The sequence below is a fragment of the Stegostoma tigrinum genome, chromosome 3 (genome assembly GCF_030684315.1).
Source record: "Stegostoma tigrinum isolate sSteTig4 chromosome 3, sSteTig4.hap1, whole genome shotgun sequence".
Lineage (NCBI taxonomy): Eukaryota > Metazoa > Chordata > Chondrichthyes > Orectolobiformes > Stegostomatidae > Stegostoma > Stegostoma tigrinum.
This window is the reverse complement of record NC_081356.1, coordinates 39,427,732-39,442,291: the sequence shown is the minus strand read 5'-3', so window position 1 is coordinate 39,442,291 and position 14,560 is coordinate 39,427,732. Positions and strand designations below refer to the sequence as shown.

Here is a 14,560-nt window from a genome sequence, read left to right as displayed (position 1 = left end):
TGCTCATAATTCTAGCAGAAGACTTGCTCATTTGATTAATTGGACTGACTCAGACATATACAAAGAAAATCCCTTTTCCAGCTGTAAATTCATGGAAGAATTGAGTTGACATAATCTGCATTCAGTTCCTGCATGGGTCAGACCCAGAGCACATGCTCCCCATATTTTGATAGCAATCTCATTCCGGTGCTTCTGCCAGCAAGTGAGACCCTTCCTCTGCATCTCATCTACCACATCACCTCCATTAAATACTGGCGCAGGGGTGTAACGTGCTTGCTAATTTTTAAAAACTGCTAAGTAACTATTTCAAAAGGTTACCCTAAATAATAGTAAATTATTTCTGTAACGAGATTTGGCCTAATCTTGCACATTACTTTTTCCAAGTGAAAAGACAGCGATCTGTGCAAGGTAGGTGCAAAGTGAAAGAACACACTGCTTTATGAGCAATACCATGTCAGAACACCCGTCTGGGTTTGGCAGTCGTCTACCCGCTTTAAGTAGCTCGATCAAATGGAAGACAATCATCTGTCCTTGCTTATCACTGCCGATCATGCGCATGAATTCCTGAAAATGCAATTAAATAACATTAAATTGGATTCAGTGAAAGAGAAATATTGGAAAACTGATTAATGTTAAAGTAAGCAATATTTGTAAAGTTTAGAAAAAGCAGCAAACAGACAAACATAAGATAATAAAGTGTGAAGCTGGATGAACACAGCAGGCCAAGCAGCATCTCAGGAGCTTTTGTGCTCCTGAGATGCTGCTTGGCCTGCTGTGTTCATCCAGCTTCACACTTTATTATCTTGGATTCTCCAGCATCTGCTGTTCCCATTACCTCTGAAACAGACAAACACAATAGTGTTGGTATTTCAGTGACTAGACAGCTGTTGGAATGGTGCATGCTGGGGTTGCACATCAGGATCCTGCGGGATCTGAGGCACAGTTGACTCTGCTGGAATTGCCTGGGAAAATGAACACTCTGAGGGGGGAGAAATACTCCTTAACATTGGAGAGTTCAGAGGGTTCTGCTTCTGTTAATAGTTACCAGAAAATGTTAGAATTAAAAACAGAGTTAGGTCTTAAGTCGATCCCCCCACTTACCATACACAACTCACAAGTAGGCTTCCACAAATGCCAAACAACCACCTACACACCCTCTGACCTGATATAGTGCAATTCTACATGATTCCCCTCCACCTCCCTCATCACATGCTAATCTACTAACCTGGTGACCTGAAACCTCCGAACACTATCTTCTGAAGCACCAACAAACCCCTTAATGTCAGCTTGGGCTTTCCTCTGAACACTCCCCCAATCTATTCTGAAAGCACTCCATCTTATCTGACATGCTTCCTACTTGGCACCCTCTTTGCCTGGCACTCTACCCATCTCATGCAACCTATCCCCTTAACCAACAGCCACTCTCAACCCGCTTATCTTTAGCAGTACTTTTCACAGTATCTGATTGTGCTGTACATTTAACTGTAAATTGTGTACTGACTGCTGCAAAAGGGGAGTATGGTTTGAGCCCTGTCCCACCCGAACTATCCTGCAGTATCTGGGAGAGGGTACCTATGAGCTAAGCTCCGCATTTCTGAACTGGCCAGGATCAGAATTCCTGGCTAGAAATTTAGAGTTTAATGCTATCAGAGAAAAACTACAAACAGAACAGTCCAACTGTGATTGCTGCTCTTTTCAACATTCAGGTAAATATGTAATAATAGATATCCAAACCGGCAATGTACGTGCCTTATGTTGTAATATTTGCAAACTGTGTACAGCATTTCATGCAATGGGTAGCATTAGTAATACAGAACAAATTAGGAAGAGAAACTAGTTTACTCAGTTTCACAGAAGTTGAAGCCTCACCGATGGTGGACTTTTGGTCTTCTCGCTGTACGTGAATAGCTCATACAGCACCACTCCAAAGCTCCAAACATCTGAAGCCACCGAAAATTTGTTTTCCATCAGAGACTCCAGTGCGTACCTGTTTCAGATATTCAGAGAAATATTACATTATCAACCATCATAACCGGACTGGTCTGCTATACACTATTGAAAAGTCCCAGCCAGCAATTTTTCTACTTAAATTACGACTTTCTCTTCAATCCTCCAAGTGTTTACACCATTTAAAGGCTGAGACAATCGTCTCCGAGGGTTCTGGTATTGGCAGGCCCAAGATGTACAGTAAAGCCACCATTTTCCCACTCTAACGGAAGCTCCTCACTGCCACATAAGAGATAAGGGTAGAGGCAGGCCATTCAACTCTGAGTCTTTCTGGCATTCAGTGCAGATCATGGCTGATCTTCTACCGTAACATGGCCTTACCACAGTACCTTCATATTATTAAATGCCCAAAAATTTATCACCTGCTGACTGGAAACTATTCAAAAGCTAAGCATCTATAACATTCCAAGCAATAGAAATCTGTGGAGGCAGCAAGAGCAGGCAGCATGAGGCTTCCCTTAGAACAGGCCAATGCGGAGGAGATTGAACATTTGTACGGAGTGCGAACCCAGCATGACTAAACAGTTAAAGACTGTTGAACTTTTAATTATATTCCTTTAGTTTTCCACTTTATACAAAGAAGGACTGTAATGTTTAACTTTTAACTTTGTTTCTTTACTTCACTATTTTGCATGCAAGATTTTGTAGCTGGGTACCTTTGTACCTAAGATGATGTCAGGAATGGCAACATTGTACACTTTTTACTGTACTTATCCACTTGAGCACATGTGACAACACAATCTAATTCTAAAACAAAATCAAGTGTTTGACTGAAGAGCATTCTTTCCTCAATTCAGTCCTAAATGGGTGGCTCCTTCAAAGTTTTGACAAAGATCTGTAGCTCAGGTTGTGGATGATGTTGTTGACTTGCTTGCTGAGCTGGCTTATTCTCATTCCAGACGTTTTGTCTTCATGCTAGGTGGCATCATCAGTGGAGCCTCTGATGAAGTGATGTTGTTCTACTCTGCTTGGAATTTATACTGGGTGGTCCGTAATGGTGAGTAGTGTCATCGCCGGTTTTGATCTGTATGGCTTTGTACATGAGGTCCAATTCATTGTTTTTGTTGATTGCATTATGGGTGGAGAACCATGTCTCTAGGAATTCCCATGTATTTCTATGTTTGGCTCGGGCTGCTATGGTTACCTTGTCCCAGTTAAACTGATGGCCTTCATTGCCTGCGTGTAACTGAGCCAGTATCTTGTTGTGCTATTGTACATTTAAATCTCAAACATGGTGCACTGACAGCTGCCGACGTGCTTTTTAATGTCTACCAGCTACATTTACTGCTGAGATAGTTGGAACTACTGATGCTGGAGAATCTGAGATAACACGGTGTGAAGCTGGATGAACACAGTGGGCCAAGCAGCATTAGAAGAGCAGGAAAGCTTGACGTTTCGAGTTGGGACCCTTCTTCAGAATCTCACATTTACTGCTGAGTAGGTGACAGAGGCTTATTTGAATTTTTGAAAGGAAAGACAATGTCACATTTTACATGTAAGATATCACACTCATAAGATGTATGTTATTTTGATTTTGTATACTCAGCATCATATATCTCACCAAATAAGTCCACATCATCAGGTCAGTTGCCCACCTGATTCTTTAACCAACCAGGACTGGGTATGTTGATTATTCTTCCAACTCTCCCTATGGAAGCATCCAGGATCCACTCATTAATGCTCAACAATTAGCTGGTTGAGAGGGCTGCTTTCACTTCCTGTGATACCATTAATTATTTAATTTTTCTATGGTCAGAGTTGGGTTTTTATCTTAAGTTACACTTCTCCCCAGCAATCAACTGACACAACCAAACGGATTACTTTCGAGATAATGGGAATTCTCCAGCATCTGCAGTTCCAAGATAATAAAATGTGAGGCTGGATGAACACAGCAGGCCAAGCAGCATATCAGGAGCACAAAAGCTGACGTTTCGGGCCTAGACCCTTCATCAGAGAGGGGGATGGGGAGAGGGAACTGGAATAAACAGGGAGAGAGGGGGAGGCGGACCGAAGATGGAGAGTAAAGAAGATAGGTGGAGAGAGTATAGGTGGGGAGGTAGGGAGGGGATAGGTCAGTCCAGGGAAGACGGACAGGTCAAGGAGGTGGGATGAGGTTAGTAGGTAGATGGGGGTGCGGCTTGGGGTGGGAGGAAGGGATGGGTGAGAGGAAGAACCGGTTAGGGAGGCAGAGACAGGTTGGACTGGTTTTGGGATGCAGTGGGTGGGGGGGGGGGGGGAAGAGCTGGGCTGGTTGTGTGGTGCAGCGGGGGGAGGGGGCGAACTGGGCTGGTTTAGGGATGCAGTAGGGGAAGGGGAGATTTTGAAACTGGTGAAGTCCACATTGATACCATATGGCTGCAGGGTTCCCAGGCGGAATATGAGTTGCTGTTCCTGCAACCTTCGGGTGGCATCATTGTGGCAGTGCAGGAGGCCCATGATGGGCATGTCATCTAGAGAATGGGAGGGGGAGTGGAAATGGTTTGCGACTGGGAGGTGCAGTTGTTTGTTGCGAACTGAGCGGAGGTGTTCTGCAAAGTGGTCCCCAAGCCTCCGCTTGGTTTCCCCAATGTAGAGGAAGCCGCACCGGGTACAGTGGATGCAGTATACCACATTGGCAGATGTGCAGGTGAACCTCTGCTTAATGTGGAATGTCATCTTGGGGCCTGGGATAGGGGTGAGGGAGGAGGTGTGGGGACAAGTGTAGCATTTCCTACGATTGCAGGGGAAGGTGCCGGGTGTGGCGGGGTTGGAGGGCAGTGTGGAGCGAACAAGGGAGTCACGGAGAGAGTGGTCTCTCCGGAAAGCAGACAGGGGTGGGGATGGAAAAATGTCTTGGGTGGTGGGGTCGGATTGTAAATGGCGGAAGTGTCGCAGGATGATGCGTTGTATCCGGAGGTTGGTAGGGTGGTGTGTGAGAACGAGGGGGATCCTCTTGGGGCGGTTGTGGCGGGGGCGGGGTGTGAGGGATGTGTTGCGGGAAATACGGGAGACGCGGTCAAGGGCGTTCTCGATCACTGTGGGGGGAAAGTTGCGGTCCTTAAAGAACTTGGACATCTGGGATGTGCGGGAGTGGAATGTCTTATCGTGGGAGCAGATGCGGCGGAGGCGGAGGAATTGGGAATAGGGGATGGAATTTTTGCAGGAGGGTGGGTGGGAGGAGGTGTATTCTAGGTAGCTGTGGGAGTCGGTGGGCTTGAAACGGACATCAGTTACAAGCTGGTTGCCTGAGATGGAGACTGAGAGGTCCAGGAAGGTGAGGGATGTGCTGGAGATGGCCCAGGTGAACTGAAGGTTGGGGTGGAAGGTGTTGGTGAAGTGGGCGGCGCTGATACAGTCATCAATGTACCGGAGGAAGAGGTGGGGTTTGGGGCCTGTGTAGGTGCGGAAGAGGGACTGTTCCACGTAACCTACAAAGAGGCAGGCATAGCTGGGGCCTTCACCAACACCTTCCACCCCAACCTTCAGTTCACCTGGGCCATCTCCAGCACATCCCTCACCTTCCTGGACCTCTCCGTCTCCATCTCAGGCAACCAGCTTGTAACTGATGTCCATTTCAAGCCCACCGACTCCCACAGCTACCTAGAATACACCTCCTCCCACCCACCCTCCTGCAAAAATTCCATCCCCTATTCCCAATTCCTCCGCCTCCGCCGCATCTGCTCCCACGATAAGACATTCCACTCCCGCACATCCCAGATGTCCAAGTTCTTTAAGGACCGCAACTTTCCCCCCACAGTGATCGAGAACGCCCTTGACCGCGTCTCCCGTATTTCCCGCAACACATCCCTCACACCCCGCCCCCGCCACAACCGCCCTAAGAGGATCCCCCTCGTTCTCACACACCACCCTACCAACCTCCGGATACAACGCATCATCCTGCGACACTTCCGCCATTTACAATCCGACCCCACCACCCAAGACATTTTTCCATCCCCTCCCCTGTCTGCTTTCCGGAGAGACCACTCTCTCCGTGACTCCCTTGTTCGCTCCACACTGCCCTCCAACCCCGCCACACCCGGCACCTTCCCCTGCAACCACAGGAAATGCTACACTTGTCCCCACACCTCCTCCCTCACCCCTATCCCAGGCCCCAAGATGACATTCCACATTAAGCAGAGGTTCACCTGCACATCTGCCAATGTGGTATACTGCATCCACTGTACCCGGTGCGGCTTCCTCTACATTGGGGAAACCAAGCGGAGGCTTGGGGACCGCTTTGCAGAACACCTCCGCTCAGTTCGCAACAAACAACTGCACCTCCCAGTCGCAAACCATTTCCACTCCCCCTCCCATTCTCTAGATGACATGTCCATCATGGGCCTCCTGCACTGCCACAATGATGCCACCCGAAGGTTGCAGGAACAGCAACTCATATTCCGCCTGGGAACCCTGCAGCCATATGGTATCAATGTGGACTTCACCAGTTTCAAAATCTCCCCTTCCCCTACTGCATCCCTAAACCAGCCCAGTTCATCCCCTCCCCCCACTGCACCACACAACCAGCCCAGCTCTTCCCCCGCCACCCACTGCATCCCAAAACCAGTCCAACCTGTCTCTGCCTCCCTAACCGGTTCTTCCTCTCACCCATCCCTTCCTCCCACCCCAAGCCGCACCCCCATCTACCTACTAACCTCATCCCACCTCCTTGACCTGTCCGTCTTCCCTGGACTGACCTATCCCCTCCCTACCTCCCCACCTATACTCTCTCCACCTATCTTCTTTACTCTCCATCTTCGGTCCGCCTCCCCCTCGCTCCCTATTTATTCCAGTTCCCTCTCCCCATCCCCCTCTCTGATGAAGGGTCGAGGCCCGAAACGTCAGCTTTTGTGCTCCTGATATGCTGCTTGGCCTGCTGTGTTCATCCAGCCTCACATTTTATTATCTTTGATTACTTTCGAACTACTCATTATTTGCAATGATTACATTGCAACAACAAAATTAAGTGTTACATCAACTTATCACTTTCAGGTTTATTTTTCATTCTGTGCACAAACATGTTGAGAGCTAGTATTTGTACTATGAATCTTATGGCTCATCACATGCATTGCGAAGTGAGCAAAATTAACTTCTTCGAAATTAACTTTTAGGGCTATACAGAAGTCAGGTACAGAAGTTAGAAGTTAAAAAGAGCCCTGCCTTGAGAAAGTTCAAATTAACTGCTGAGCTTTTCCTTAATTTAAGTTACTGAATAACTCAAATCAGTTAATCCAAAAATAGCACCCTTTGATTTAATAGTGGACCATTTTGTTAAAGATGTTCTCCCGGAAAATGCCTTTATCCATTCTGGATCAGACGACCTAAAAGTTTATGCAAGATTGAATTTGGGCTTACCAAAAGATTGGACTTTCTCCTGGCTCTTTCACCTTGTAATATTCTTTGTCCTGCGGCAAGACTTTGGTCAAGCCAAAATCACCAATTTTCACCCTGTTCTCATTTTCTACAAGAATGTTCCGTGTTGCCAGGTCTCGGTGTATATATCGCTTGGTTCCTAGATACTCCATTCCCTGCAAGGAAACAAAAAAAACCCACAGTGTTTGCTACTGTTCACTCTGAGGATTTCTTGAAAATGGCACATCTGTGATTGGTGTGAATTTGCTAGAAATAGGCGCGATCTGCAAGTAATTTGGCCGGCAGAACTCCCAGAACGTTTGGAATTGTGATTTACCAATTTTATGAAACGACAAGTATTTCAAACTCTCAGGAAATAAATTTCTGGTTGGGTAGGGTGCATTGGCTGCCCAATTCACAACAAGAATCAGGAAATATTCTTTTCTGCAGATAGGACAACAGAATTCAGGAAATGCTCTCTCCAAAAGATTGTGGGCATTTAAGACACTGACCACTCAGATGCATAGATTTTTTTTCTCCTGCTCAGGACATGGACCAAAGGTGGGTAAATGTGGTTAGGCTGCAAAAGAGCCATAACCTGCTTTAATGACGTAGCAGGTTCAAATGGCTGAATGCTGTTCCTAATGTTTCCAAAAATGCATTGCAACACAGGTTAAATTTCTTGATGATAATTCATCAGATCAGTATACTTCTTTCTTCACTGAATTCAGGGCATAGCTGAACAGGAAGGAAGCTGAACAGAAATCTTCAACTCACATCAAAAGTCAAGATGTGGAAAGGCTGCCCTCTTGTGGTATATCAAAATCATTGATGCCACCAAGTACAAATCAACCTTTCCGAGTTTACATATAATCTGTTCACTTGCCCTCTGATATCCTTTCAACAACAGTTTGGAAAAGTGAATAAAAACATTCACAGAGGGTTGCTCTGACTGCAGTCAGAAAAGGTTGGTGTATTATTAATCAACTGGTGCAGTGATGTAATGATATGCCTCTAGAGCAGGTAGGACTTGAACCTAGGGACGCTTTCACTGCACCACAAGAGCGTGGAGAGAAGGTTAGTGTAGGAAAGATTCAAAGTCATTACAGCTGCATCTCATTCGTCAGCCTGAGTGGAGCTGGTGATCACGGCTTCAATTTCAAACATGTTGTGGAGGGGCCGGCGTTGGACTGGGGTGGACAAAGTCAGTAGTCACAGAAAAACCAGGTTATATTCCAACAGGTTTATCTGAAATCACACAGCCTTTCAGATTGCTGGCCCTTTGTTGGGGGCTAAAAGCTTGAGAAATTTCAAATAATCCTGTTGGACTATAGGATGGTGTCATGTGACTTGACTTTCAAATAAATAAAGTAATCATTTCATGCCATTCTCCCAGTTTCTCTACAGCTGTCACATCTGTTCTGACGATGGCAACTTCCGTGAGGGGTGGAGGGGAGGGTCAGGCATGCCTTCTTTCTCGTCACCCGAGATTCCCTGCTATCATGGTTGACAGGGCCCTCAGCCGAGACTAACCCATCTCCCGTACATCTGCTCTCACTCCTTCCCTTCCCTCCTGGTCCTCACTTACCACCCCATTAGTTTTTGCAACCGAAGGATCACAAGCACCATTTTTTTCACCTCCAGAAAGATGCCACGCCCACACACACATATTTCCCCTCCCTTCCTTTGTCAGCATTTTACAGGGACTGTTCCTTCAGACACACTGATGCAGTCCTCCTCCACTCCCAAAACGACCTCAAATTCACCTGCCACTTCAATACTCTACCATTTTCACTGGCCAACACTTCTGTCACAATAAGCGTCAGTGCAAGCTTGAAGAATAGCACCTCATTTTCTGTTTGGGGACTCTGCAATCTCTAGGACTCAACATCAACTTCAATAACTTACACCTGGTTCTGCCCTTTCATGTTTTTTCACCCACCTCACATCCCAGTCATGTCATCACATGGGGTTGTTTTCAGCATATCCGATCCATTCTCTCCTACTCAGCTCTCATTGTCATGCATTCAGCTTCTCTTCTGTCCTGGCCTACTATCAATAACCCCTTTCCCTCTGGGGTCTGTCTCCAGCTATCCACTCATCTCTCTATTTAACAATGAGAAACCCACCAATTAATTATTGTCCTAATTCTAGCTGATGACTGGACACTTCGCCTACATTACGAATCTGGGCAGTACCTGGAACAGTCACCAGGGTGACCACCAACTTGTGGAAAGCATTGGATTACCTTGCAGATCTGAGAAGCATAGACAAGCAACTTCTTGTGATCAATCCTGTCTTTATTCTTCTGTAAATAGTCACGCAAGCTACCATGAGGTAGGTACTCCATTATTAATCGCAAGTTTCGTCGTCCTAATGAGGCAAAAACAATACTCTAAGTGGGAGGATCAGCAGGGAGAAGTTCAATATTGTTGTTCAGTTCATACACGCTAAATGTGAGTGATCAATTACAGGCTGTGAAATTTCAGGCTTAGAGAGGATATTATTAAGGGGTTATCAAATGAGGCCATATGGTTAGAACTTAGAAACAAGAAGGGGATGATCACACTGTTGGGACTGTATTATAGATGCCCCCCAAATAGCCGGTGCTTACGAGGAGCAGATGTATAGAGAGACTGCAGATATCTGTCGGAATAATAGAATAGTATTGGTTGGAGATTTTAATTTCCCTGTATTGACTGGGCCACCCAGAGTATAACAGGCCTAGGTGGGATGGAATTTGTCAAATACGTCCCAGAAAGTTTCCTAAATCAATAAGCAGAAGGCCCTACTTGGGAGCGTGCAAAATAGGACCTCCTCTTAGAAAACGGGTTGGGCAAGTGATTGAAGTGTCAGAATGAGAGCACTTTGGGTCCAGTGACCATAACACTTAGTTTTAGTAAGTTATGGAGAAAGATAGGACAGGTCCACAGGTTAAGGTGCTAAACTGGAGCAAGGGCAATTTTGGGGCCATTAGACAGGACCTAGCAGCGGTCAATTGGGTGAATCTGTTTGAAGGAAAGGGAATGACTGGCAAATGGAAGGTGTTTCAAAGTGTGATAAAAGAATCCAGGGACAGTGTGTCCCTATTAGGGTGAAGGGAAATACTGTCAGGTTTAGGGATCCCTGGCTGACGTGGGATATTGAGGCGCTGGTCAGGAAAAAGAAGGTGATACACACTGGGCTTAAGCTGTCAGGCTTCAATGAATCCCTTGATGACTATAAGATATGCAGGAGCACACTTAAGAGGGAATCAGGAAAAGCAAAAACAGGGAATGAGACTGATCTCGCAGATAAGGTTAAAGATAATCCCAAGAGGTTCCATGACTATATTAAGAGCAAAAGGGTGGCTAGGGAGAGAATAGGTCACCTTAAAGATCAGCGTGGCTGTCTATGTGTGGAGCCACAGGAGATGGGGGAAGATTTTTAATGAATATTTCTCCTCAGTGTTTACTGAGGAGAGAATCATGGATGCTAAGGAAATAAGAGGAACAGGTGGGGATGTTTTGGACTACATTCATATTGCCAGAGAGGAGGTGTTTGCAGCCTTAAAGCGCACTAAGATGGATACGTTCCCTGGGCCTGATCAAGTCCATCCATGGACATTGTGGGAGCCCAGGGAAGAAACTGCAGAGGCCCTTGTGGAGATTTTTGCTTCATCTTTATCCACTGGTGAATTTCCAGAAGACTGGAGGGTGGCTAATGTTGTTCTTTTGTTTAAGAAAGGTAGCAAAGACAAGCCAGGGAAATATAGATCAGTGAGTGTAACATTAGTGGTAGGCAAGTTATTGGAGAGCACAATGAGGGACAGGATAAAAGCAACATTTGGACGGTCAAGGTCTGATTTAGGATCGTCAGCATGAATCTATCTCAGAGTTTTTAAAACAGGTAACCAAGGAGATTGATGAGGGTAGGGCAGTGGATGTTGTCTATATGGACTTTAGTAAGGCCTTTGGCAAGGTCCCACATGGTAGGCTGTCATTAAGATTCGGTCACATGGCATCCAGGGAGAGCTCGCTCATTGGATTCAAAATTGGCTCGATGGCAGGAAGCAGAGGGTGATGTTTGAAGGTTGATTCTTGGACTGGAGGCCTATGACTATTGGTGTGGCACAGGAGTCGATGCTGGGACCGTTATTATTTGTTATTTACATAAATGATCTGGATGTGAATGCAGAAGGCATGACTAGTAAGTTTGCAGATGATACAAAATTAGGTATCATTGATAGCAAGGAAGACTATCAAAAATTACAGAGGGATCTTGAATATTTGGGGAAGTGGGCTGAGGATTGGCAAATACAATTCAATAAAGACAAGTGTGAAGTGTTGCACTTGGAAAGTCAAACCAAGGTAGGCCTCACATAGTAAACAGTAAGGCCCTGAGGTCTGTCGTGGAACAGAGAGACTTGGAGTACAAGTTTATAGTTCATTGAGAAAGGCATCACAGGTAGACAGGGTGGTGAAGAAGGTACTTAGCATGCTGGCCTTCATCAGACAAAGCAGTGAGTATAGCAGTTGGGATGTTATGTTACGGTTGTATAAGTCACTGGGGAAGATGCACTTGGAGTATGGTGTATAGTTTTGGTCACCCCGTTATAGGAAACACAGAGTTAAACTGGAAATTGCGCAAAGATTTAAGAGGATGTTGCCAGGAATAGTTGGCCTCAGTTATAAGGAGAGGTTGGCCAGGATAGGACTTCATTCCTTGGAATGTAGGAGAATGAGGGGTGGCCTTATTGAGGTGTATAAAATCATGAGGGATATAGATAGGATGAATGTATATTGTCTTTTTCCCAGGGATGGGGAACTGAAAACTAGAAAGCTTAGGCTTAAGATGAGAGGGGTTAGAATTAAGGAGGACCTGAAGGGCAATGTCTTCACGCAGAAAGTAGTGTATTTGGAATGGGCTGATGAAGAAAGTTTTTGACGCATGTACAATAGCAATATTTAAAAAACATTTGGATGGTACATAGATGGGAGCAGCTAACAGGGATATGGACTAAATGTGGACAATTGGAACTAGCTGACTAGACACCATGGTCAGCATGGACCAGTATGGGCAGAAGGGCCTGTTTCCATGCTGTATGACTCTATGACTCTAGACCCGACATGTGACCTCCCCTGAAATTGCAGATTGCCACCGTCCCATTGCCCATTTCCCTTTTAGGCACAAATGAGAGTCCGAACACTGCTTTTAGAGGGCCCTGACTAAAATGGGGCTAGCAGGTTGTTTGAGATTTTGAGGCTGGCTGCTTAACCCATGGGTGGTAAACGGATAGCCACAGGCTTTTCAATTTAGGCAATTACTCCCTTTTCCTTCTCTAGAAAAGTGAGGGATCCGTTCCACCTTCCTTGGATTTTCTCTGCTCCCCTCTACAACTCAACCAGACTCGCTTCGCAGTCAGAGTCGGCCAGTCTTGACGAGTGAGTTGCATCAAAACATCCAAACTAGCAACGTCAGCTCAGACATTTAATACAAACAAATACCAGGACCCCACCAGGCTTTGGGAACAGAAATTTGCTGAGAATTGCTGCTCAACTGAAACTTTCCATCCCCCTCAACATTCTTCATCCCCTGCAAACCAGCCTTTGCAGAGCTTCCTTATTGTTTGAGCATTGTGGTGGACTCCAACTTCCTTCCATCCTGATTATCAGCGGGCAGGAAGGAAGCTGGGCAGCCTTTGCATACTGCTGTCAACTGTGGCCCTTAGCTAACAACTAATGCCCACTGGATAGCCTCATCTCACAGTTGCTGGTATCACCCATTGGCAGGGGACGACCCTCTTTTATTATGGGCATTCTATAAACTAAAGAGGGAGCACCTATACCCATTGCACAGAGGCCAGGTGGGGTTTGCCACGGAGCTGGTGCTGTTCTGTCTGACTGTCCATTTTGGGCCACGTCCTTTTAATTTAATGGCAGCCTCTTAATTAGCGATATGTTGCCAGCTGAATCTGGTTTGACTCAGTCTCATCCCTGAGCAACAGGCTTCCACCCTCACTTACAGAACACAGCCTTAAAAAAAAAGGTGAAGGGACAAAGCAACAAGTTAGAAGGTTCGCAACTTGACTGTCATACAAGGTATCCCTCGCGTGATACTCAATCCAGTCCAGACAGACTGCACATACCAGCACTGTAGCACACGCCTTTATACTTGACAATGTTGTCGTGTTGAAGGGACTTGAGGATCTCAATTTCTCTTTCAAAGTCGCGCAAGTGTTCTGCGGTGCTCTGTTGTAGCTTCTTCACGGCCACCACATCGCCTGTGCTGTCCTGGAGTGGGTCATACCGGCAGAGCTCAACACTGCCAAAGTTACCCTGTTTAGATCGAGGAGCACTGGGTTAGTGCCACAAGTGGATGTAGAATTAATTCATGCATTGTGTTTCTTTGAAACGCCCCTGATAAAATATATCAGAGAACGTCATGGGAAGATTCTTAAGAGTTTTGCTAGGTTCTCTCCAGGGTTCCACACTAACCTCAAACCTGCACACATATATACAAATAAAAATAATTATTTTTGACACAACTCAGTTTAAAGAAGTCAAGTCACAGGAATCAGGTAGTTTTTGGACTGGATTCTATTACCCCAAAGCAACCAGCTCTGCAAACCTCCGGTAGTATGGTACCTTGCAGCAAGCAAAAAGATGCAGAGGTTTGACCTGTTTGGGCTAATAGAGTTGACATGGTACAAAAACTACATACGTCAGCCATATGCTTAAATTGTCGGTTAACGGGAGATTTTGAACACGAATTCCAGTTTAGTGACTTGATTAAAGTGGTAAACAGAATGTATCATTACCTTGCCCAACTGTTGCAAAAATATGAGATGGCGTTCCTCAAACTGCCCAACATCATTGTTTGTTCCAGCTCCCAGGAAACCAAGCCCACCACCTCGCATGTTCGGGAGTAGATCGCTTTCAGCCAACAACTCATAATCTGTGGGACAAACAATAGCCTGTTAGGGAGCAAGTTTTCAGTTTGGTAAGTATTCCTTCCTCTGATTAACGTCTTGCCTTCTTATACTGACCTGAGTGCATCACACTTCTATATGAATGGCAATTTAACAACCACAGAATGGTCCACTGCACCCAATGAAGGGCCTTTCAAATATAATACCTTCAACATAGTCACTGTTGAAATGTAGGAAACATTGCAGACAATGTGTGAACAGCAAGCTCACAAAAACAGCAAACTGAGAGCTAGATACGCTCTCCATTTGCGATGT

The 14,560-nt window shown here is 45.7% G+C and overlaps 1 protein-coding gene across 6 annotated transcripts in view; it reads right to left on the bottom strand.

Annotated features, from left to right (window-relative positions):
- The window catches only part of LOC125450808 (tyrosine-protein kinase JAK2-like), a 242,818-nt gene that overhangs the window by 7,773 nt on the left and 220,485 nt on the right, over positions 1 to 14,560 (bottom strand). For all 6 annotated transcript variants that reach the window (XM_048527020.2, XM_059644500.1, XM_059644501.1 and 3 more), the window contains 6 exons: positions 14,135 to 14,271; positions 13,463 to 13,652; positions 9,584 to 9,708; positions 7,339 to 7,511; positions 1,870 to 1,987; positions 451 to 564 (listed from right to left, as the gene is read on the bottom strand). In XM_048527020.2, the coding sequence (XP_048382977.1) occupies positions 451 to 564; positions 1,870 to 1,987; positions 7,339 to 7,511; positions 9,584 to 9,708; positions 13,463 to 13,652; positions 14,135 to 14,271 (857 nt within the window). The remainder of the gene's footprint in view (positions 1 to 450; positions 565 to 1,869; positions 1,988 to 7,338; positions 7,512 to 9,583; positions 9,709 to 13,462; positions 13,653 to 14,134; positions 14,272 to 14,560) is intronic.